At 50.4% G+C, this 24,892-nt stretch overlaps 1 protein-coding gene across 8 annotated transcripts in view; it reads right to left on the reverse strand.

Annotated features, from left to right (window-relative positions):
- TLE3 (TLE family member 3, transcriptional corepressor) overlaps positions 1-13,740 on the reverse strand; it is a 48,883-nt gene extending 35,143 nt beyond the window's left edge. For all 8 annotated transcript variants that reach the window (XM_081171125.1, XM_081171122.1, XM_081171124.1 and 5 more), the window contains exons 1-4: positions 13,602-13,740; positions 12,877-12,977; positions 11,529-11,592; positions 9,013-9,057 (exon numbers count right to left, since the gene is read on the reverse strand). In XM_081171125.1, the coding sequence (XP_081027251.1) occupies positions 9,013-9,057; positions 11,529-11,592; positions 12,877-12,977; positions 13,602-13,625 (234 nt within the window). In that variant the 5' untranslated portion in view covers positions 13,626-13,740. The remainder of the gene's footprint in view (positions 1-9,012; positions 9,058-11,528; positions 11,593-12,876; positions 12,978-13,601) is intronic.
- Positions 13,741-24,892: the final 11,152 nt, after the last annotated feature.

The raw sequence follows: 24,892 nt of genomic DNA on the forward strand, positions 1-24,892 counted from the left end.
CTTCCGAGTCAGAGAAAGCAATGCTTCTGAATAGCAATTGCTGGAAGCCAGAGGAGGGGAGGGTGCTCTTGGGCTTGGATCCTGCTTGCAGGTCTCCCAGAAGAGGCCTCTGCTTGGCCACAATGAGAACGGGATGCTGGACTAGATAGGCCATTGGCCTGATCCAGCAGGCTCTCCTTATCTTCCTATTTCTGCCCAGTCAGCTCTTTAGACAACCCCACTGCCTTACCATCATTTTTTATTTGTATGCTGCCTTTCCACAGTTAAAAAAACAATGCTCAAGGCGGCTTACAGCATAACAAGATTTACCTAATTACAAAAGTCCTAAACAATGAATAAACCACATCAAAAAAATACACAACCAATGGGAAACAATTTCCACATAAATCAAAATCTTAGATGTTATTATTTTATTAGATTTTTTCCAGTACAGCTGTACCTCAGGTTAAGTACTTAATAGGTTCTGGAGGTCCGTATTTAACCTGTTCTTAACCTGAAGCACCACTTTAGCTAATGGGGCCGCCTGCTGCCGCTGCAGCACGATTTCTGTTCTCATCCTGAAGCAAAGTTCTTAACCTGAAGCACTATTTCTGGGTTAGCGGAGTGTGTAACCTGAAGCGTATGTAACCTGAGGTACCACTGTAGTGGGTTGTTGTTGTTTTATTTGCACCCCACCCATCTGCGTTGCCCCAGCCACACTCTGAGTGGCTGTTGTTGTTGTAACCTGCCCTGGGGACCTTAGGGTGAAGAGAAGATGATGATGATTTCCATTTGGGTGCTGAACAGTGTTCATCCATTTAGTGCAAGGGTTTCTACTTGGGAAGCAGGACTTTCCCCTCCCCTCTCACTTGCCAACATTCTCCCCCACCCTTCCCAAATCTGCTCCAGAGAGTTGTGGGGGGCTCCTGAAACGGATTTAGGGGGCACGCAGGAGAATCGAGCCCCCCAGGGGGTGAGCAGAGGGGTCACCAAGCAGCCCTGCTGACATTTGGCTTGGCAGAGCAGGCCAGCCAGCCAAGAGGATAAATGAGTTGAATTCCTCCCTTCCCCTTTGGGAAAAAAACAACACACACAGCCACCTATCTGCTTCTGCAGACCACCCTCCAGTTTCCCAAGGAGTCTTTAAGGGCAGAGGCAGGCAGGGGAAAGGGATGGGGATGAGGCCATCCGCCCAAGTGCCTCCAGCATTTGTTGAAAGCAGAATATTTGTCTCTCTAAGCAGATGAAAATAAGGTCCTTGAGCCTCCAAGCGGTTCTCACTCGGGGAGACAATTAGGGGCACTTCCAGCTGTCTAGCACTCGCTCAAGTGCGCTCTTCAACCAGGCTCTCAATGGCGTGTTGAAAGCTATTTGCGGCAGCAAAGCGTTATTAGCCAGGATGGAGAGCGCCGCTGATGAGAATTAAATTCAGGGAGGAGTGTGGGCGCGTGTGGGCGCAAATGGTTATTACGGATTTGCCAATCGCACAAGGCAAACGAGGCCGATTCAGGAGATAAAAATAAGGACGCCCAGCCAGGAGATTCAACAGATATTTGGGGCGGCAGCGAGGTGGGGGGGGGGTTGTAATGTGAATCCAGGCGTCCCTGCCATTAACTAAAGGAGCCGAGCTAAATGGGAGGGGGCTCCCGCAACTCGGGGGGTGTCTCAAGCACTTGGCAGATTCCTAGTATTATCTCTTAAGGAGATCACTAGCTGGAGATGATGCAATGTTCTTGGAACCTCAAAGCAGAGAGGGCCGGGGGGGGTGTCAGCAGCAGGTCCCCACCAGGCTGAAAAGGCACTCTGGTTTGGACAAACAGGCCAAACCCTACGCCAAAGGATAAATGGACATAACTCTGACATCAGGAATCGCAAGACAGAGAAACCAGGAGGAAAGCACTTCAGTCTCCCCGGACATTCTATACAAGATCTCAAAGTAGCTGTCATGTTACAAAATAATTTCAGAAATAGACTGGAAAGAGAAGTTGCTGAATTGCAACTTATTACCAAACTTAAAACCATGGAGACCACTGGTCTGAATAGAGACATTGGATTCTTATCTCATTATACATGATAAAGCTACAGGTTTACCACATCTACCAGCCAATCACCCATTCCCACCACCCTTCTGAGTAATACCCCTCCCCACCCTCTCACTATATATAAAGGTCTGGTGACTTCTGTTTCAGAGTATCTGAAGAAGTGTGCATGCACGTGAAAGCTCATACCAAGAACAAACACTAAGGTGCTACTGGACAATTTTAATTTTTTATATATATAGTTCTACTGCGTCAGATCAACACAGTTACCTACCTGGCTTCCCTCTGCTCACCCAATTAGGCAGATTCCATCTTTTGGCATTATTTTACCTATTTTAAAGCAAGAAGCAAGAGTGTGGTGGAGTCTCCTTCTTTGGAGGTCTTTAAGCAGAGGCTTGACAACCATATGTCAGGAGTGCACTGATGGTGTTTCCTGCTTGGCAGGGGGTTGGACTCGATGGCCCTTGTGGTCTCTTCCAACTCTATGATTCTATGATTCTAAGCTTAAACAGCCATTTTAACAGCTACAACGCAGTGCAGAGTTAAAACTATGGAACTCACTCCCACAAGGAAGCTGGGATGGCCACCCATCTAGACAGGGTTACCAAAGAGCATCAATGGCTGCTAGCTATTACGGCTATGCTGCCCGCAGCTGGAAGCAGCAATGCTGCTGAGTGCAGTTGCTGGAAACTGCAAGAGAGAGGAGAGGACTCTAGTGCTCATTAGTTTGCCAGAGGCAGGAGTTCTTGCACCACACAAAGGACCACTCACAGGCAGCTTAAACCTGCTGTGAAATTTTGCTTTAAGAGCATCCTTCAATCTGTCTGGATGTCTCCTAAGTGGCGACCAGTTGTACTTGATGCATTTTTAGGCCTTTTGGAGAGAGGCTCAGCGGCAGCACCTGCTCTGCGGGCAGAAGGTCCCCGGTTCAAACCCCAGCAGCATCTCCAGGTAGGGTTGGGAGAGAGTCTCTGCCGAAACCCCCCGAGAGTTTCCACTGCTACCAGTCAGTGCAGACAATGCTGAGCTAGATGGACCAATGTTCAGCTTCCCGTGTTCCCAACTTCTCCTAGTTATCCACTGCTCATCAAAGCCTCTAGACAGCTGCTCCCGCTGCAATTTCCCCAAAGGAAATCTCCTCCGTTTTTTATATACTCAAAGACAAACATCCACCAAGGAACCCTGCGCCTTGCTCTGCCATGCTAGTCTGGAGGGCACAAAACAGCATGAATCATTCAAGCGTCTACCCGATGGTGTGCAGATAAAGCTAATGCAGGTCACTTGAGAACTCTGTTAACTCAGAACCTCCTTGCTCAGCATCCATACCACTATTAGTGGCTGGGATTTACTTGCAGGAGTATCTTGGCCAGAGGAGGAGCAACAGGGGTCTTTTCATTCAGGCCTTCTATTTAACACCTCCTGGCTGGGTTTCTTCAGTGTGTGTGTGTGTGTGTGTGTGTGTGTGTGTGTACACACACGCACACAAACACAAACACATATGGCAGCTTGTGTTAACAGCTGTTCTCATCCAGCGGCTAAATAATTTTTAAAAAAGATTGAACCCTTCTCTCTTCCCACTCAGGATTCACAAGCAGTAAAAGCCAATCAATGGCTATTCCTTAAACAGAGGCCATTCAAAGGCAGCCTGCACAAAACCCGCCAATGTTTTCTCATTTGATAAAATTTATACACTGCTTGGCTGTTGTTGTTTTTTAAAAAAGCTCAAAGTAAGAGAAATTAACAACAATTTAAGGCATTTGAAAAGTTAGCATAGCAATGAACTAAAAACAGGTAAGACTTGCATCCAATTTCTAAACATCTGGGTAGGCTCAGCTGAACAAAACTGTTTATAGCAGGTGCTGAAAAGAGGACAGTAATGCACCTGCCTGATGTCAATAGGCAGGGAGTTCCAAAGTGTAGGTGCTGCCACACTAAAATATCAAGTTCTTTCTCTCCCTGCTGTCTGAACAGTTCCACACTGGATGGATTGTGATGAAACACTACAAATCCTCCAATGCTGGCTGTGTGATGATAGCCTTACATTTTTATGTATATAGGAAGATTACCCTAGAATTCCTTGACTGTTCCCCCAGGATATCATCCCCAAATCCATGACTTGCCAGATGGAATCCTTTGGGGATGAGCAAGTACTTGTATTACCAACAGACTAAAACACATACCCTGAATCACCATGACACTAGGAGCAGCTGAAACAAAGGAGATAGCAATGTTGGGGCTCACTCCCACTAGGACTTGAATGGGATGTCTGAAAGCTTTCCATTTCTTATATGAATTGGGGATTGGTGAGGGGCTTTCCCCAGGCAAAGAGGAGCCCACAGGTGGTTTTCAAACCACCCCAAACCCTTTCAAAGCCATGGAAACACAGAGGAAGCAGAATTAAAATTATTCCCCAGGGGCCGCTTGAAACAAGTAACTGCTTTTGAAAGAGTCATCCTACAGACTTCAAGGGGTATTTTTTTTAGTCAAACAGTGTATAAATTTCATGAAATAAACAAACAAATAAATCCTGCTCCAGCTAAAAGAGGTCAATCTCTCAAGCTTAAGGGTGAACAGAGAAAAGTATTTCCCTGTTGTCTAAAGACAAATAAGATTGGCAGCAAGCGTGTTTCCCTGGGGACAGTCATCCCCAAACAGGGAGGGCCACCACCAAAAAGGCCCATACTCATGAACCTCCCATGGAGGAGCAGGGGCACATGAATTTTAACACACCTTAGAATTAAACGGTTCTGACATGCTCAGCAATTATACAGAATGTCTTACATTCAAGAGAAAAATACATTTTTAACAAAGACTGGGTGAGGCTTTGTTCCCAGCCATCTCTAGACTTCTCAAGACACCCCAAACTGTCTTTGCTTTCATCCTGTCTTTCCTCTGCCCCACCACACCCATTGCAGGGACCTCACCCAACTATGAATGTTGTTCCATGGGGTCCCAGATCAGGCCAGGTGAGCACATAATGGACAGCCTCACACTTCTCTCTGACGTCACCAGGCAGACATTTGCCTTCAGATCAAATCCTACAAAAGCCACAGTCGCCCCAAACAAGTCCCATTAGACCAGGTTTCTTCATCCTGGCCACTTTGCCCTCCAGATGTTCTGGATGAAAACTGGGAGTCGCCATCCAAAACAGCTGGAGGACCCCAGGTTGGCAAAAGCAGCATCAACGTGAGTGGATGGGCGCGAAGGCAGGTGAGAGGAGAGCCAACTCTCTGCTACCAGCTGAGCCCAGCAAATCCTCTTCCCAACCTGCTGGAAGAGGCAAGGCGAGAAGGCAGATTAAAGGATCGGTTTTCCCTCCCCTCGCAATCAAGGCAGCTCATTTCATTTCGTTCAATAATCCTTAAAATGCCATCTCCAACCAAAAACATCACACAGACACATCGACTACAAAGCTGCCCGCCCACCCCCTCGCGCAGATATAAATCTGACATAATTACCAGCCAGGGAACCCGGCATCAAAAGGAGCCGTCCCCCAAAGCAAGACGTAGGCTGGGAGGGGTTTGCTTGCAGAGTGTGAATTATCCCCCCCCCCCCAAAAAAGAAGAAAAACAACAACCACCCAGCCAAATTGTCAAGTCTGAAGAGTCCCTCTCTGGCACTTTCTTCGCCTCCACAGGCCTTTCAAAGCTCGAAATCTGCAGCCGCTAATTTACGACTCTCTTAGAGGGGCGAAGATATAAAGCAGCAAATGGAAATGGGCCTTTAAATCAGGTTTGAGAGCAGAGTTCTGGAGGGCAGCAGCCACACAATAAGCGGGGGGGGGGGGGAGAGAGAGAGAGAGACTCTCTCTCTCCACTGGGCCACAAAGCTTTGTCAGGAAAAATACCAAAAGTGTCTCTCAGTACCCTGGTTCAGTTGCCTGGGACAGCCAACCGAGGTATCAAGAGACTTTTGGGTATTTTCCCCAACAGCTTCTAAACTCTCCTTATTTCTTTATTGCAATGGTTAGTTGCTCTTTTGGTTGTAAGTGACTTGTAGAGAGTGAGGCACACATTGAAGACCAGTTTAAAAAGCAGAAGAATACAAAAACCTAAAAAGCGCAAGATCTCTTACGTCTTGGTCAAAAAGCACACCTGGAGTCCTGTGTCCAGTTCTGGGCATCACAGCTTTACAAAAGATGTTTTGTAAGTTAGGACATGTGCAGAGGAGGGTTTGTTTAGCAGAGATACGATAGCCATTCTCAAATATCTGGAGGGAAGATGGTGCAAGCTTGTTTTCTGCTGCTCCGGAGGGTAAGACCAGAACCAATGGATTCAAATGACAAGAAAGGAGATTCTGGCTAATCGTTAGGAAGAATTTTCTGAGGGCAAGAGAAGAGGAATTGACTCCACTGGAAGAGTGTGGACTCCTGTTGTTGGAGGTTTTAAAACGGAGCTTGGATGGCCATCTGGCAGGGATTCCTTAGCTGTGATTCCATCACAGCCTAAGAAGAGCCACTGGATCAGGCCAGCATCCTCTCCCCACAGTGGCCAACAAGATGGCTGAGGTTAAATCAGCAAGCAGGTTTCATGCACAATCTCCCCTCCTATGGTTTCCAGAAACTGGTGTTCAGAAGCATTGTCTGCCTCAAACTTTGCTGGCAGATGGCTGGTAGCCATCAATAGCCTTCCCCTCCAAGAACTGGTCCAATTCTGTTTTAAAACCATCCAAGTTCCCTCCTGAGACTGTTTAACCATGCGAAGCATGAGGAAGCAGGGAGCTGGACTAAATGACCCCTGGGGTCCCTTCGAACGCTACAATCCTACGGTTCTATGGTCCGCTGTTAAGCTCCAGCTCTTCCCCTCCAAGGCATCACAACTAATCAGGCCTGATCTCAATAACTTCATTCCTTGAAGTTTTGCTATCATGCGCCCAGGCCCTAGGCTCCTTAAGGTTTTAAGCTTATCAAGGAAGCAAATCGCATTCCCAAACAGCTCAGCTTGTTCTGCCCTTGCGGGGGAGAAGGGGGGGGTGGGGAGCCATTAGAGTAAGACAGAAGTTGCCTCTTTGCCAGACAAACAGGTGGGGCTGCAATAGTCATTAGATGCTATCGCCTGGAAGAGGAGTTTAACTCTTTGCAAGCCAGTCACTCTCGGGAAATGGTGGCAGTTCAGTCGAATATGACTATGGGGTCTGAACTTTTGTCACAGGCAGCTTTTCTGGTCCTGTGGCTACCAAGAAAAGGGGAAGGGGATCTGGCAGAGCTGTAGGGGGTTGGGAAAGGATTCCAAATTCCCAGTGGTCCAAGTTTTTTGGAGAGGGATCTTTTACAGCACCCTTTGCCAACCCCGTACCCTCCAGTTGTTTTGGCCAACAACTCCATGCTGGTTGGGGCTAATAAGAATGGTTGTCCTAAAACATCTGGACAGCACCAAATTGGAGAAGGTCGTCTTACAAGCACTGACCAAATTACTTGTTTGCTGCTGCTCCAGAGGGTAGGACCTGAAGCAATGGATTCAAATGGCAAGAAAGGAGATTTCAAGTCAACATTAGGAGCAACTTTCTGAAAGCAAAAGCTGTTCAACAGTGGAATGGACTCCCTCAGAAGGAGTCATTTGAGGTTTTCCACAGGGGTTGGGTGATCATCTGTTAGGGAATCTTGCATTGCAGGGGGTGAGACTAGATGACCCGCAGAGTCCCTTACAATTCTAGGATTCCATGACCACTTTCACAGTCTCATCTACCTTCTATCCATCCCTATGTATGTACCACAGTCTACTCCCTTTTGGTTCTGCCCCTTCTTTTAAGAAGCAGGCATTTGGTGAGATTATGTAGCAAAAAAGTGTGCCCTTGAACACATACAAAGCACATTTCTATCAACACTCATTTATTTAGAGGAATACTAATACACTGCCCTTCACATTATCATCATAGGGCTGTGTACACATATGAAACAAGGACGAACCTATTAACTCTACCAAATTAAACTTACAACAGAAAATCAACTTCCATAACCCAATCTTTCTGAGGGCACCATCCAAACACCCCCCACCCCCCCTGGAAAATGTTCTAAGAGATAATTACAACTTTCAGTAAGACCTGGGTGCTTGACAACTTCATTAAGCATCAACTTCATTAAAACAACAAAAGTGACTTTAAACACAAAATGCTCCAGGTTTCTGCTAATTACTTTGCTGCTTTTTTAAAAAAAAACTGTGCTATCCTGGAATAAAATTTAAGCAACACGCAGTGAGGTTTCCAAAAAAAGAGATGAGTAAGTAGGTCATTGAACTCTTTTGTTTGGTTTCTACCCATACACCTATAGCCAGGCTACAGCTTTTATTTATTTTAAATGAATTTTTAAAAAAGAAATAAATCAAAACTACAGTAGCTATAAAAGCCAGTTGTGTTAAACAGGCCAATGCTTCCAACTTTTGACCACAGCCCAGTCGCTGTCAGTCAGCTGATGGACTTGATGTGCTCTCCAACCCCACAGATCTCCTTATGCCAGGATCCCATGTGAACGGCACCCCACTGCCGTGGTGCATTCCAAGGTGCCAGCAGAAAAACTACCTCTGCGATCCTGGGATCTCCACAGCAATGCATTGCAACACATCATGTGACAGAAACGGGCGTTGCAAAAGAGGAAAGTGCAACTTGGTTGGAGAAGGGGCAGGATGTGGAGGTGCTGAGAGATGGGGGTGGAGGGAGTAAGACTGCTCTGGTGCAACACAGCAACCGCAAAAACACAAGTATTTGCTCAAAACCACAGTTGCGAAAGGGTCAGAGTTCCACAACTCCAAAGCCCAACGAAAACAAAGGAATTTGAAACGCCAAATAAACGCCACGGTCGTGCACACCTCTTCACCTCCACAAGTCATTCTGAATCGAGTCCAAGGGGGCAACATTTGCACTGCCCTGATTTTCGCACAAATCTCCCTGGCAACAGCTTAATGCTCTCTATTCCCCAAGCCTTGTTCCTGAAGTAGCCGAAGAGAGGGAGGGGAGAGGCAACAGACCACTGAACAGGGACATAGTAAGCAAAGACACTCACCTGCTTGTGCATTTCAATGTTCAAGCCGTAAGACATTTCATAGTACTGAAAAAGAGAAAAAAATGGGGGGGGGGGAGATCTTCATTAATCATGCAATAAATGTTTGGAAGCATCCTGAATATGGTAGCCAGTGTCTCAAAGTGAAGCAGGAGGAGAAAAGAAAGGTTTGCAGGAGCCCAAGAAACGGCTGCAGCCGCAGAGTGTCCGCCCTACTTGACATATCTTTAACAAGATGACAATGCTTTGACACGCCTGCCTCTTCTCCGAAAGCCGCTTAGGAGAGTCTAGTCGTGAACTGCGTGCTCTCTGTCTCCTGGATGCAAGACAACCCACACAGGCTCTGGGGAGACATCTTGAGCTATTTCTGCGCTGCGTTCAACATCACAGCTCAAGGGTGTAACACACCACACATGCAGAAAGGCGCTTATTTGATAAGCAGCACCTGTCATTAAGGGATTTCAAAAAGCGGGATTGAGAAAACCCGCTACCTTTGACCAGGAAGGCCTACGTGCAAAAGGGCTCTGCCGGGATCCAAGTGTCCTACATTGATGAACACGATGTTTTTAATTGTTAATTAAAGGTTGTGCTGCACAGCAGCTGGGGATGGGGCAACACACCAGGAATTCCCTGCATTGCTTTAGACATGCCCTCTCACCCACACCCTGACACACAGACAATTTGACATAACACCACTCAACTCCCTTCTCAGATTGTTGTGAGGTTTCCAATTTATTGAGTCAATAGCATTTATACACCTTTTCCTCCAAAGAACTCAAGGTTCTCCCTCTCAACAACAAGCCTGCGAGGTAGGCTAGCCCAAGAGGCCCATGACTGGCTTCAGAGCTGAGCGAGGAGTTGAACCCAGTCTCCCAGGTCCTATTCCAACACTCTAACCACTACACCACAGTAGCTCTCAAGCCCTTTCAATACTCCAGGGACTGGTTGCATGCATGCTAAGCCGGTGGCATGTATATCTGCATGTTATACACACAAAGGAGGTAGGACCAATTGCACTCTGTGCTATGTGCAACTGAGAAGAGCACAGCCAATCCGGACTTCTCCAGATGTGTTAGTCCACAGCACAGCCAGTGGAGAAGGGTGATGGGAGTTGCTGCCCACCTGGCACACCTCCCCAGGAGCAAAATCCAGTGAACATTGTGGGTCTTATTTCTGAGTAGAACCACCCATGAACTGCATTTGTTACAGGGGGGCCCCACAATCTATCATTTGATGTGCGCCGGCCACAGGAGGAAAGGGGGACATTTTGGAGGCTGCAGACACACCAGAAGTGGTCAACTTGTTTCAGGACTGTACGACTTTCCTCGGGTGGGTGTGGGTGTCTCACAGGCCTCAACCTCCTCCAAATATGAAACCAGCAAGTTAAAGAGAAACAGAAACTAGACCCCTTTGCCCTGGTGTTCTACATACAAGAATGTCTGCTGCTCTTTTAAAATGTGCAGCCTAGACCACCTCAGTGAGAACCCAGCTGAGAAAATGAGATGCCCTTGATCCAAGTCCCCTGCAGCCTTGCATTACAATCCCAGGGGGTTTTGGGGGGGGCAGAAGGAGGGCAAAACCTCATTTGGGCATCTGGTGTGCTCATGAGGCTCCCAATGAGGTCAGACCCAACCATGCCTGGAAGGAGTAACATGGCGAATAGTCAGACTCAACTCAACTATTCTGCCATATAGCCAGCAAGAGCCAATCCATCACATTTACCACAAAAAGGACCCTTTAAATGCCTTTGAGCTGCGCACGGCCGATCAGTTTCTGACAGCCATTCCCCAATACTTGGTTCTGCCAGGGCTATTAACCTCTGGCATTCCCGGAGCTGCCACAACCACAGGGATTATTAGCAACTGCAAGGACCACTTCCCGGGAAAGGCTTTCCTGTAGCAAAAGCAACAACTGACCACACACCGCAGCGATTAGGCATTTACACAGCTATGGGGACTCAAATCCCACTGGGGAGGCTGCACTGGCTACAGCTGGGCTGAGTTAACTGTTGGGCCAGGAGGGACTCGCGAGGAGCTGAATCAAGGCATTTCCTGGGGTTGCGGGGGTTTTCCGGGGAGTTTCCTGCGGCAAAGAAGCGAAAGCCCAGGTCGGGCACCCACCACACCACCAAGGGCTTATAAACACTGTGGTTGTTCACATATGTCCACAGGGAGCCAACAGCTATTATTTTTCAGATATGGAAAAACCTGTCCTATTAGCGGCATATTCCATAGAAGAGCAGAAAGCGCTCAGAACTGCCTAAGAAAATCCTAAGGACATGGGCCATTTAGCCAGGTGTGTTAAAGTGCTTCCCTGAAAGCACAAGGGCACACAAAGGGGGATAGGTAGAAAAGGGTTTGTGGAGCGGAATGGGACGGGAACCTCATATGAGACCCCGTGAGTTCCGAAAGAAGCCGTCCACCCAATGTTTTGGGTTACAACTCCAAGTGACCCTGCCTGGGTCAGAGAAAGTCCGGTTTTCCCCAGGCAAACAGTCACCATCAAAGAGTCTCTCTTACCATCACATAGTGGCGCTGCATCTCTGTCTTTTCATTCGCAAGCTTGTCGTACTCTACTTTAAGACTAGAAAAGAAAAAGAGAGAGGGTACCCGTCACAACTCAGAAGTCCCAGAAACACTCAAGTTGCTAACAAGACAGGCAGGGTGGGGTGAAGGGAGAGCCAAGGAAAGGGTACCTGAAAGTCACACCTTTTCACCCAGAAACCCTTCCTTCCCCATTAACTCTGCAGACATGCAAACTATGAAAAAGGATGCATTCTGCATATGCTCCAAGACACTTGATCCTTCACAGAGCTGATTCAAAACAGAGTCACAAGGCTACAGGTGAGTGAAGCACAGCTCTTGTGAGGCAAGAGACTTACTAGATTTATTTTTTTTAATGAACAAAGTGTCACTGGAAATTCAGCAGAGCCTGAATTATATACACTGCCAATGAGTGGCATTTGTTCGTTTATTTACTGGAAATTGTGATAAAGTACTTTAAATTGGAGGTACCCTCAGTGAAAAGGCAGCCTTTTTCTGACAGATGAGTTGCAAAAAAAATCTGAAGAAACAGGCTTGATTTTTTGATGCCTTACCCTCAGAGCTTCAATTACAGAACCTGAAAAGGGACCTGTCTTGAACCTCTTAATGATGCCAGCAAATTAAAAGCCAGAGAGTTGATATTGAGGTGGAAAGGTAGGGGAGGATTAGCATGAAAATTTGGGATCTTAGCAAATCCTCCCCAAAAATGCCTAGAAGCTGTGCAGATTAAAACTCTCAGCTCTGAAATAACATGCCCAATTTACTTTTGGTGTTAAACACACAGCCTCTGACTGTGTGCCAGCAGGCTTTCTATGGAAGCCTGCTTGGGACTGCCTCTTATCTGAGAGTAAATCCCCCTAAAATAAATGGGACTGACTCCCAAGAAAACCTAGATGGGATTGGGCTGCAAGTAAGGAACCTTAAGAGTGCTTGATGGTACCACTTGGGGTGTTCCTTGCAATCAAAACAGCTTAGCAAGCATTGGGGAAGAGGAACACATCTGAAGGCAAGGGGGTTGTTTTCTTCAGCTAAACAGCTACTAACTAGCAAAGACAACGTGCAGGAAATAAATGGATGTTCCTAGCAGACAGGGCTGCAAAACTCCTTTCTGGAAACTCCCCCAAATGTTCTTAAAGAAAGTGAAAGGGGGGAGTGAGCCCCAAGTTGACAGAGAGTGGAGAACAATAAGCAGCCTGGATGTCAGCCAGCTCTGTGGTTTCTAAGACACTCCAGACCGCCTGCTCTTTTAACCCTTCAGCATCTGTTAGGATTAATAAGCCTTTCACCTTTGCAAGGTGGGAGGAAGGAGCCAGAGAAAGGTTACCTGTGGTACTGAGCCTGCAGGAACTGGAACTCGTCCTTAATCCTGTCGCAGGATTCGGCAACGGTGAATTTGAAGCCTGGCTGGCCAGGCTGGTGGGGTGCCTGGAATGGGGAGAAGACAGCCCCCCCCCCACCAGGTTTATCAGTAATTCCTCTGGGGCAGCAAGCCCATCATCAACACACACACACACCCCAGCTGTGGGCACCCAAAATGCCTCCCACAGGACTGGGGGAGAAGTGCAGGTTACACGCTAATCTCCCCCAAATCCTTGCCCCCCCAAAAAGCCTACATAAAAAGAGGTTGATGAAAATCTAGTCTTATGACACCTGGCTCCCCCGATTAAAAGGGGGTGCTGCACAATTAACCAAAAATATAAACAAGGCCCCCCACATTTTTTTAAAGCAGCAAGTTCTCTGTGACACCACTAGCAGGGGGCTCGGTGCTTCCGTTCCTTCTCCACCCCCAGCCCCACATATATCCGCGGGCTTGCTGGAGGGAAAAGTGAAGAGGGAGGGGGGAGAGCCTGGAATTGTATGGGGGGAGGGGGGAAAGAGCACCACGACAAACCCCACCCCACCCCAAAGGGCGAGTTCCCAAGAGGGCCCCAAGGGGCGCTGCTCCGTTTACACGCGGCTCAAGCCCCCAGGGCCGCGATCCGGATCAAAGGCCACGGGAAGGCCGAGCAGGGCGCCTCCCCCCCCCCCCCGACTCCGCCACCTACTCACCGGGTGCCTCCCTTGGGGATACATGGCCGGCCCCGCGATCGGAGCGACGGTCCCTCCGGAGCCTGGACAAAGGAGGCGAGCGCGGGCGCTTCAGCAGCCGCCGCCGCCACGGCCGGGAGCCTGACGCGCCTCCCTCTCGTCCTCCGAGCGCAGCAGCAGCAGCAGCGACGACGACGGCCGGGCTTCCCCCGGGAGGGCAGCGGCGATGGCGGGCGAGGGGGAGCCGCCGCCCCTTCCGGGCATCCTACCCCCCTCCCCGGGCTCGGAAAGGCTCCCCCGCCGCCGCTCGAGGAAGAAGGCAAGAGACGATCGCCTCCCTCGAACAACGGCACCCCTCCGTTTGTATTACACCCAAGCGCGTTCACACGCACAATCCGCAGCTACTCCGAAGCCGGCGGACGGCTGGGCTTTCCTTTTTGTTAGCAGATCCACCAGAAAAAGCTCCCTCGGGCAGAGCAAGAGACGAGACAAACGCCGCGGAGTGTTGGAAGGGGAGGGGGGCGATACTTCCTTGCAAATCCGCCCGGCTGCTCTTTCCCTGGCCGCCGGGGCTGCAACGATTTCCTCCTCGCTCGCTCGCAGGGAGACAAGAAAACCACACGAAGAAGAAAAACAAAGCCCGGATTGTTGTTGTTTTTCGGTGGTGGTGGTGGGGACTCTCTCTCCTTCGCAGTAACTCCACCGAGATCCTATCCCCGCGCGCGCGGAGCCGAGTCAGGCGGGCTCCGTCCCTTGTTCTCCTTCCCACGGTCCTCCCCGTCGCAAGAAAGCGCAGCCGGATCCAGACGGGGTCGCCGCGGTCATGGAGGCGAAGAGAGCGGGAGGGGGGGAGGGGAGGTCGCTTCTTCAAAGGAGGCAAATCCTCAAAGGCTTGTAGCGGCGGCCCCCACCCCGAACAAGCCGCGAGCAAACGTCGTTCGGCACCCCCCCCCCACTTCTCCAATCCGGCCTTGCAATGCCACCCACAGAAGGCGAGGCTCCTGCTGCTGCCGCCGCCGCCGCCGCTGCAACACGAGAACTCCGCGTCGCGCTCCAAATAGGGGGAGGACCGAGAAAGGCGAAGCAGCAGCAGCAGCAGCAGCAAACGCCGAGCAGAGAAGAAAGGAAGAAATGAATTGAAGGGCTGAGCGAGCTCTGCGCCAATCACAGCGCGGGGATCCCACGTGGGGGCCGCAGCCACTCGCCGCGTGATTGGTCGGCGCCCGGGTCGAGTGCGGGAGGGGCCGGGGAAAGGAGGAGGGGGTTGGAGGGAGGGAACCTCTCGGTGCCACCTGGCGTCCGAACCGGGGAAAGGGAGGCGAAGCGGAGCAGCGGACCCTCCCCCGATCTACTCCCACCCCCAACGCCGGGCCGCTTCCTTCCTTCCTTCCTTCCTCGCTGCAGCCCCCCTCCCCAGCAAGTCTGCCCCCCTCCCTTTTCCTTTTTTTCCCACGGCTCCTGCCCAGGCGTGGGGGGGGGGGCTTCTCCTTCTCTGCCCGGGGATCATTTGGTTGCGGTTTGGGCTGATGATATAATCCGACGTGAAATGCCACCGCGCCCGGTGGGGGGGGGGAGGCCGCTTCTGATGATGAGTTAGGAAGCTGTGTATGTTTGTCTGTACACTTCCGGGGGCAGGCGGGGAAGGTGAGGAGGGAATAGCAACAAGAGAAGCGCCCCGCCCCGCCCATCCAGGTTTTGGAGTGGGGGGGGGCACAACGTGTTAGGCGGAGGAGAGACCATCGAATGCGAGAGCCAAGGTGGGCGGCTTCCAACAAAACACTAAAATACAATAACCTATTAAACATTAAAAGCTTCCCTAAACAGGGCTTCCGTCAGATGGCATAGTAATCTAAGGGTATCGGACTACGAACCGGGAGAGACCAGGATTCGTATCCCCTCCACTGGGCTATGAAGCTCACTGGGCGACCCTTGGGCCAGTCATGGGCTCTCTCAGCCTAAGCTACCTCACAGGGTTGTTGTGAGAATTGAATGAGGCTGAGGCAAAGAAAGTCATACGCCACCTTGGAGGGGTATACAAAGTAATAACACAAGAACTGCTGCTGCTGCTGCCGCCGTCCTCATCCGTTCCTAAGACTTTGTAGCGCTGCCAGATCTTGTTGCTGTTTTAGTAACAATGCTTTTAGGACAGGAGTCCAATTCTTCCTCCCGCCCCAGCAGTACAGACAACATAATTGTCTTCCCACGTGTTGGGTGCAGATAAGTATTGCAGCGGGATGGTCAGTTCTCACCGAATTGCCTTGGCAGCCTGGGTGTTGTTTTTAATTTATCAGATTTTCCTAAGAAGGGGACAATCCGGATTATAGTGGGGGAGGAGGGGAATAGATACCAGCTCATCCCACAATAGCCACCTGTCTGGTAACACCCTTTGATCTCTGAATCAGCAAACATAACCTTCTGAATGGCCAAGGGCCTGTAGGCCCATTTTCCTCCCGAATCTAAAAGGCCTTTGGAACTCCCTGCGGGTGCATCTAAACACCGACTGCACTTCAGAAGCTTCTTCAAACCGGCTTAGCCTTGAATCCCTCCTGGTTGGGATGGAAAAGTGTTTTGATGCAGCTGGCCAAGGATGTTTTATCACCTTTAACTTGGGAAGGATTTGAAGGTTTTCGCTTTCCTCTGCTTGATTTTTCTATCCTTTTTTATTGTTAACTGTCTTGGACGGGCAGGCCGCCTAGAAATATTTCAACTCAACATTTTCAGCAGAATAACTCCACCCCTGAGCGATCTTGTTTGGTTGCGTGCAGTCAAGTGACCACTTTTCTAGGGAAATTGAAGGCTTTTCAAATAAAATAAAAATTGAAGAAGAAAGAAGACTGGAAGATGACCTCATGATACAATTTTACAGAATCATAACATTGTAGAGTTGGAAGGGGATCCCCAAGGGTAATCCAGACCAAATCCCTGCAATATACAGATACAATTTTTGTAGACTGTAATTCAAAGCGTTTGGACAGAACGGAAACTGAGGCTGGGTGGCCGGGCCCTCCACGAGGCCGAGGGGCGAGCAAGGTCTTGCACCCACTCGCTGTCTCCCAGGCCCGAGGCGACCCTTCCGTCGAGGCGAGGGGGATGCCCCTCCCCCACGAGGCAATCGCGGTCCGGACAACAATCGCGGTGCTTGTTTCCGCAGCCCGTGTGAACGCGAGAGCGCTTTTCCCTCCTAATCTCATTAGATCTGCAAAGCAGCCCCAATTAGAAGCTATAAAACAAACAAAATCGCTTTTGTCATTTTAATGTTTTCACTTCGGAAGATTTAGGGCCGATAAAACGGTTGGCAGGGCTGCAAAGGGAGAGGGGGAGCAGTCAGGCGGTGGGAGAATTCCTGGGGGGCGCTGGGCCCGCCCCTCCCCCTGCCTTTGATGTGCCCACCAGCAGGAAGGGGGGGAGGGGGGTGCCTTGTGCTTTATGCAAACACGACCCCCCCACTGCGCTACCTGTTATTCGCTCCCTTTTCTTCTGAAAGTCTGAGAGGCTTTGATGGAGGCCCCCCCTCAATTGGGGGGGGGGGGAGGAAAGTAATTTCATTAAAGTCACACACTCGGCTGCACCGATTTGCAACCAAGCACCGCTCAGGCAGGCCCCGGAAGGGCCAGAAAGAAGCGTCAGCCTGTTGCTTGCGCCGGGCCACCCCCTTTCCGGATCCGGCGCAGCAGCTGCGCGTGATCCCCAAAAAGCGGGGGAGCCGATAGCGGCGGTAGCTACACCGAACCCCGAGTTGTTTCAGATAAACCCCCTCTTGGCACGATCGTCCCGCGTCATCCCTAGCCGGGGCTCACAACGCTCTTTACGTGCCCCGGGATACCAATGAGACGGGGGACTGAAACGTGGACCTTTCAGGGGATTCTAAGCCACTTTTCCTCCGCGGTAGCAAGTATGAGCCAAATGACAGGTTGCAATCCTAAAGTTGCGCGCGCAAAACTTAATTGCTGGAGTTGTGCTCCTAGATATGTCTTGATACAATGACGATGATTCAAAGGCAGCACTGACTTAAGCCTCCCAAACCACGAACCTGCTTTGCAGAGCTTTCTTACACAGCGCCTAACACAAGAGTGCCTCTGGCGGTGCGCAGAGTGCCTTTCCCAAAGCCAGGGAGGCCAGGGTCTCTTGGGGGCTGAGCCCAGCTCTTCCTGGACCCCGAGGGTTGCCAACGCAGGGCGCAGAGCACAGTCCAGCGGGCCTCCGGGAAGCGGGGCCGGGGGCCGTTCCCACGCCGCGGAGTTCAGCTGGAGCTCCGACAGCGAGACAAAGGGAAGCATTTGCATGCTAACGAAGCGGTTGCGGGGCCTCCGTTGGCCCTGGCTCTTGCCGGAGCATTTGCAAATTGCTGCTGCTTTTGTCGAGCATTTGCAAATGGCAATTGCTGCTGGTGCTGAAGGGGGCCCGCCTTGCCTTTGCCGTCCCCTCCTTAAGCCCAGGCCCGGCCCAGACGGCTCCCAGCTGCGGAGGAACAGAGGCAGTAATTAATTGAAGGAGAAACCCAGGCCAAGCTCCCGCCCGCCCCTCCCGGGCAGCGCCCATTAAGCACAAAATGGCTCCCCTCGCCTGACGTCACGAGGAAGGAGAGAGAGAGTGGCGCGAGCCCCGCCCCTCCTCGTCTTCCTTGTCCCACGTGGGGCGCGGCCGTGTAAAGAAACGGGGCGGGGAAAGCAAACCACACGCGCGGGAGGGAGACGGGGAAGCGGCGCCCGACCAATGGGAGGAGAGAGAGCCCTCCGCCGGCTCCTCATTGGCCTGGGCGCCTCGCCGCTGCCACTCCAAGCCGGGAGACCTGTCCGTCAAAGGCACGTGGGGCGGCCGGAGCCCGAGCGCTGACAAATAGGTTGCCTTCCCGAGACTGGCGCTCGCGGATCCTGCTTGGAAAGGGCCGCTTAATTAGCTCTGAATGGCTTCTCCTTCCAGCTCAAACAATCTGTCACTACCATGTGGTAAAAAGGGAGCCGTGCATTTAAAAAAAAAAAGAGAGAGAGAGAGAGAATGAGAAAAGAAAAAGGGGAGGAGGAGGGGCTAAATATCAATTTGATTTTATGCATCAAAGGGAGAAGCTTCTATTTAAATAATAATAATAATGAAGGGGCCGTTTCTCTCCTTTGCCTCGAGGAAGTGAAATGTGCGTGTGCATTTAAAGGAATTTGAGGAAAGGGGGAATTAATAGGCCACGTTCCCCTCCCCTTTGCTAAATTGACCCCCCCTTTAAAAAAAAAACGGGGACTCAAATCAGAATTGCAGGAAGGGGGGTCTCTGCTTGCTTTGAAGTTGGACATGGGGGGGGAGGGGAAATGAGAGTATGGAGGGACTTCCCCCCCCCACCGCAGGCGTTCTCTCCCTCCCCGGGCAAAACAAAAAAACAAAAGCCTCCGAAGCCCCCCTCCCCCCTGCAGCTCATTAGTCGCCCGCGTCTTCAGGGCCCCCCACCCCCACCCGATTCGGGGACGTTGCCTTCTCCTCCGCGCCTCTAATTGGATCCGTTCCTGTTGCAGCCGAGTGGGCGCTCCAGGGTCGCAGGCCGCCTCCCCTCCCCCACCCCGCCTAAGCAGCCGGGCAGCCGCCTCGCGATTGGAGGCCTGCTGGAGCGCCGGGGAGCCGGCCCCACGTGGGACACAAGGCAGGGGAGGCTGGCACCACACCGCGCAACAACCGCCCTCCACCCCGAGCGCGGTGGCGGCCAGGGAACTCCGGAATGGAATCCAGGAGGGAGACGAGGAGCTGGATCAAGTGGGGACAAGTCCCTGAAGCTGGCCTGGTTTTCTGCATGGTTATCGTTGCGATTAATTTATTGATTAGGGCGATTTCCCCAGGTAAAGGAGATCATTTTAAAAGCTTTAAAGCACAAAAACAGTAAATACATTTAAAAGAGGACAGTGTTGTGGAGTGGGTAGAGACTCAGGGCCATGAAGCTCACTGGGTGACCTTGGGGACCAATCACGGCCTTTCTCAGCCTGTCCTACCTCACTCGGTTGCCGTGAATATAATACAGAGGATGATGTATGTCATGAGCTCCTTGGAGGAAAGATGGGAGGTGAAATGTAGCAAATAAATAAAATAAACCCTAACAAGAAGACAGGGACACGGGTGGCACTGTGGGTTAAACCACAGAGCCTAGGACTTGCTGATCAGAAGGTCAGCGGTTTGAATCCCCATGACGGGGTGAGCTCCCGTTGCTCGGTCCCTGCTCCTGCCAACCTAGCAGCTCCAGTGGTTCGCCAGAAGCGGCTTAGTCATGCTGGCCACATGACCCAGAAGCTGTACGCCGGCTCCCTCGGCCAATAAAGCGAGATGAGCGCCACAACCCTAGAGTAGTCTGCGACTGGACCTAATGGTCAGGGGTCCCTTTACCTTTAACAAGAAGACAATGGTGGTAAAGACTCATTTCTCCAGGTGGGAAAGCCTGCCAGAACAAAAATGTATTCAATGTTAAAAATAAATAAAAATGCCATTTGTATCTAGTGATGGCCAGAGAGAGAGAAAGAGAAACCACATCCTAAAATGGGAAAGACCAAAGAGTTATCGGGAGCAGCTCCAAGAGTTAACAACTGTGGTTGAATAAAGGTGCTAGTCCTCAAGGTTCCACAAGCTCCTTGTTGGTTTCTCTGCAAAAGGCTAACATGGCTACTGCCCAGGGCCCCACCCACTTCATCTCCTTTCGCCCCCATCTCCTGAAGACACAGTGCCCTCAAGATGTTGCTGGACTGCAACGCTCTTCAGCACTCCAGTGTTGGGGGACTATGGGAGCTGGGGGCTTAGCTTCATGTTCTCCATCTCTGAGCTGCAGAAATATGCGGAAAAGAAGAAATATGGTTTCTGAGAACAGAACATAAGAAAAGCCTGCTGGACAAGCCAATGGTGGGAAACCAGCAAGCGAGATCTGAGCGCAAGAGCACTCTGCCCTCCTGTGGTTTCCAGAACCATTTACTGCCTCAGACTATGGAGGCAGAGGATAGCCATGATGGTTGGGAGCCATCAGTAGCCCTCTCCTCCATTAATTTGTCTGATCCTCTATTAAAGCCATCTAGGTTAGTGGCCATCTCTGCCTCCCGTGGGAGCAACTTCCACAGTTTAAATATGGGGTGTGTGGAAAAGTACTTTATTCACAGCTGTACAGCACAATCCCCTGCATTGTTACTCAGAAGTAAGTCCATGTAATGCACCACACACACCCTGGAAGTGTTTACAATGAGAGAAAGGAATCATTCAGCCCAACATGAGTTAATTGCTATTTTCTGCAGCATCAGAAGGTCATCCATCCACCATTGCCCCATATTATCATTCCTGGATTCCTAAACTTTTTGGTCGCGGGCTGGAAATGCAGTCAAAGGAATTCCAAAGTCAGCAGAGTGGCTGGGGCAACCCAGTCAAAGGGGTGGGGTACAAATAATAAAATTATTTTAAAAGTAATTGTTGTGGGGAGTGAATGTAGCTCAGCGGTAGAGCTACAGTAGACCTTTGCATGCATAAAGTCTCAAGTTCAGGAAGGGTTGGGAGGGGCCCCTCCTGCAGCTCAGAGGACCTGCTGCAGAGGACAATTCTGAGCTTTGCATGCATGCATCCTGAGTGCAACTGCCAGAATCTCCAGACAGGGCTAGGAATGCCCCTTGGAGGGTGGCTGCTGGTCACTGTCAACATCACTGAGCTAAATAGATTGTTGGTCTGAAAGGGTAAGATGCAGCTTCCTATATTGTGGCATCGTACAAAGGCCTTAGCAATTTTATTATCTGCCCACTTTCATCAGGTGCATGATGTTTAACCCTAAACTGGCAAGCACAACATGTGGAACAGATTTCCTCGCAAGTTGGTTCACTCTACTTCCTTGGAGGTTTCTGAACAAAGGTTGGCTAGGATTCTTTAGCTGGAATTCCTGCCTTGCAGGAGGTGGACCAGATGAACCTCAGAGTCCCTTCCAGCCCTACAATTCTATGTGCATGCGTGCGAAATGTGAATCGCAGAGGGTTGATTTCAGAGAGAACCAAAATGCAAAAAAGAAAGAAAGAAAAAGAACACACCGGTGACAATTATCTTGAAAGCAAAATAGTGACAGCGACCATTTGAGGCAGTGCAGTGGCAGTCAGTGCTATTGGCACCAAGATTGGCAAGCTAATGAATGTATGCAGTGTGGTAACACAGACACACAAGGACATTCTCAGTTCAAGCTCCAGGTCTTCCCTCTGGGGTTTCATTCATTGGTTTGTTTTTAAAATCCAAGAGGTTCTTGCAAGTGGCAGCCGCCCATGTTTACTGACTTCGCCGGCGGGAACCACTTCCTGCTATTGCAAAGCAAACTGGTCACTTGGGCTGGCCCCTGCCTTGCAAAACCTTCCTGGAGGTCCTCCTGCCTTCCTGCCCTGGGCTAATTTGCTGGCCAAATGTACTAAGCATGAGGGCCACTTTGCCAGCAGTTCCTTCCGAATGCCTTTGGTGGTGGTGGTGCGTGTTGACATCATCCCTCTGGAAGGGGCACGGCATTGCGGCTCTCAGGCATCTCTGCATGGGAAAAGCTGCAGGAACATGTCGATGGCATTGCGATGGATGGGCCTGAGCAGATCCCAGACAGCTGCTGAGGCAAGCCAAGGCACTGCCAAGATCCTTCTTGCCTGCCAGGGGGCATTGCTTATATTTCCAATGAGTGGAGGGCAGGGCCGTAGCTCAGTGGCAGAACACCTGTGATGCACTCAGAAGGCTCCAGGTTCAGTCCCTGGCATCTCCAGGTAGGGGTGTGGGAAGGTGTCTGCCAGAGTCACTCTCAGTCTGAGTGGACGATACTGAGCTAGATGGAGCAATGGTGCGATTTGGTAAAAGACAGCTTCCTGCTGAAATCAGCCCTCAGAACCCTAAGGACTTGAACCTTGATTCATTTTTAGCAGAAGGACTTGTAGCCCAGAAGCAGAACCCATGCTTTGCAATCAAAAAGTCCCAGATTCAGTTCCCAGCATAGGGCTGGGAGACACTCCCTGCCTGAAACCATGGAGAACAGCTGCCAATCCGTGTAGACAGTACTGGGATGGATGATCCAATGGTACAAGGCAGCGCCTGATGTTCCTACAAGTGGCACCTGAATTTGGGAAACTGCACAGCCCACCCAAAACCTGACCACAACATCTAAACTGCTATATCAGTCTCTGCCTCCTCCCAAGGCCTACCCCCCTTCCATCTCCCCAGTATGGGCTGCACTGCCTCTTCCTTCCCATCTGGGTCTGGCTATGGGGTCAGCTACTTCCCACTTATCTCCAAAGGCTGGCCGAGCAGGGTCTGAAGCCATGACCAAAGTGGAAAGCGACTTCGATGATCAGCATCCACAGTAAATGCCCCCCCAGCACTGTGTGTGTGCACGCTCAGTTATTTTTCAGAGGAGTCCCCGCTTTTCCCTAAAAAATTAATCTCGTTTGGCTCAAGGCTCCCAGAGGAGGCTGGGTTTTGAAGCAGAGGCCCTTACTGGATGGGCATGTCCAGCAGAGCAGTATCAAAAGTTTCTACAGTGGTACCTCGCAAGATGAATGCCTCGCAAGACAAAAAACCCGCTAGACGAAAGGGTTTTTTGTTTTTTGAGCTGCTTCGCAAGACGATTTTCCCTATGGGCTTGCTTCGCAAGACGGAAACGTCTTGCAAGTTTGTTTCCCTTTTCTTAACACCGTTAATACAGTTGCGACTTGACTTCGAGGAGCAACTCATAGAACGCGGTGTGGTAGCCTTTTTTGAAGTTTTTAAAGACTTTGGTGATTTTTGAAGCTTTTCCAAAACTTTCCCGACACCGTGCTTTGCAAGACGAAAAAAACCGCAAGACGAAAAAACTCGCAGAACGAATTACCGTAATTTCATCTTGCGAGGCACCACTGTATATGCGAGATCACAAGAGGACGCTGGACAGATCACAGTACCATGGGACTCATCCAAGAAGAGCTGTTGTCTCAGCAGCAGTGCAGAGGTACCCTGAGGCCCTCTGGAGGCTGGCTGGAACTCCTCTTAACCCCACTCCCTCTGAAAAGCTCTCTCTCTTAACACTAGAACTCATAGACATCCAAGGAAGCTGAATGTTGGAAGATTCAGGACAGATAAAAGAAAGTCCTTCTTCACTCAGTGCATAGCTAAGTGCAAGGTTGATGGCCACCAACCTCTCGCAGGTCATAGTCCGACAATTTAACCACTACACCACACTACCAGCCCTACTGAAGCCAGGGCCTTTTGCAGGCATAGCATCTGCCCTGCCAGAGGTACCCAGCCCTTCCGTTCCTCTAGCCTTACGTCAAGAGAGGTGAGGTCATGGAGTTGTTTCTCCCTTGCGAGGACAAAATAGGGAGGGTCTGTCAAAAAGAGATGAGTATCCAGACTGTTACACAAAATGGAGGATTCCCAAGAATGCTGTACAAATCTGCTCACTTCTTTACAGCCTGGAAGGCTAAATGTTATACCAAGGGATGTTTAAGAGTAGGAAGTCTACAGAAGGGAACGGGGAGTGAGATGAGCCCCTTAGGTCAAAAGAGCCAAACATCCAACTGGGGAAGGGTCAATAGTAATTCAGTAGTAGAGTACCTACATTGCACGTAGCAGATCCCAGGTCCGATCCCCCATGGCCTCTCCAGGTAAAGCCAAAAAGGACCCAGGGTCATGTGTCACCCAATGTGGCCATTCAGGTGTTGCTTTCAGGTGAAGTCTACTGTAGAATCTTGCAGGTGCCAGAAACTTTGCTGGCGAGTAAAACATAAAGAAGGGGGTTGCAGGACTGTACCAGCTGCAACTCTTACCTTCTGGGGCTCATTCTTTCACCTTCTGTTTCCCAGATACAGCCCCTGTGGATTGTGCAATCATCTCCCCCAGGGTGTAATATCCTTACTTATTTTGAGAGCAGCGATGGCAATTTTAAAGACACATAATCCTGAAACACAGGCAGCATTATTCTCTCTTAAACCAAGAAATAGAAACATTCATCATCCCACCAGTCGTTTATCCTACTTTGCCATTCATGTGTCGGCCTGTCATTTTCTGTTTGGCTCAGCAGCTGGGGAGGTTCCCTTCCCTTCCAAACAGGCACGTACAACTCTTGACCAGCCAAGCCAAACACCAGAAACCAACGATGCCTTGTGACCTGACAGGTGTTCAACAACCCCTGGGGGACTCTGCAGTCCCAGGTGGGCAGCAGAACCAGGAAGTTTATGAATCCCTGGGTGCATAGGATTTGACTTGGTAAGGCGCAAATTGTGTAGGCTCTTATTTCACATCCAGCTAATGACACTGAGCTATTCTGAGGGATGGTTCTTCCTGGAGTGACACTGACTTAGCAACAGAAAGGAACATTGATGATGTCG

This window comes from Podarcis bocagei (genome assembly GCF_964188305.1).
Source record: "Podarcis bocagei genome assembly, chromosome: 14".
In the NCBI taxonomy this organism is placed as follows: domain Eukaryota; kingdom Metazoa; phylum Chordata; class Lepidosauria; order Squamata; family Lacertidae; genus Podarcis; species Podarcis bocagei.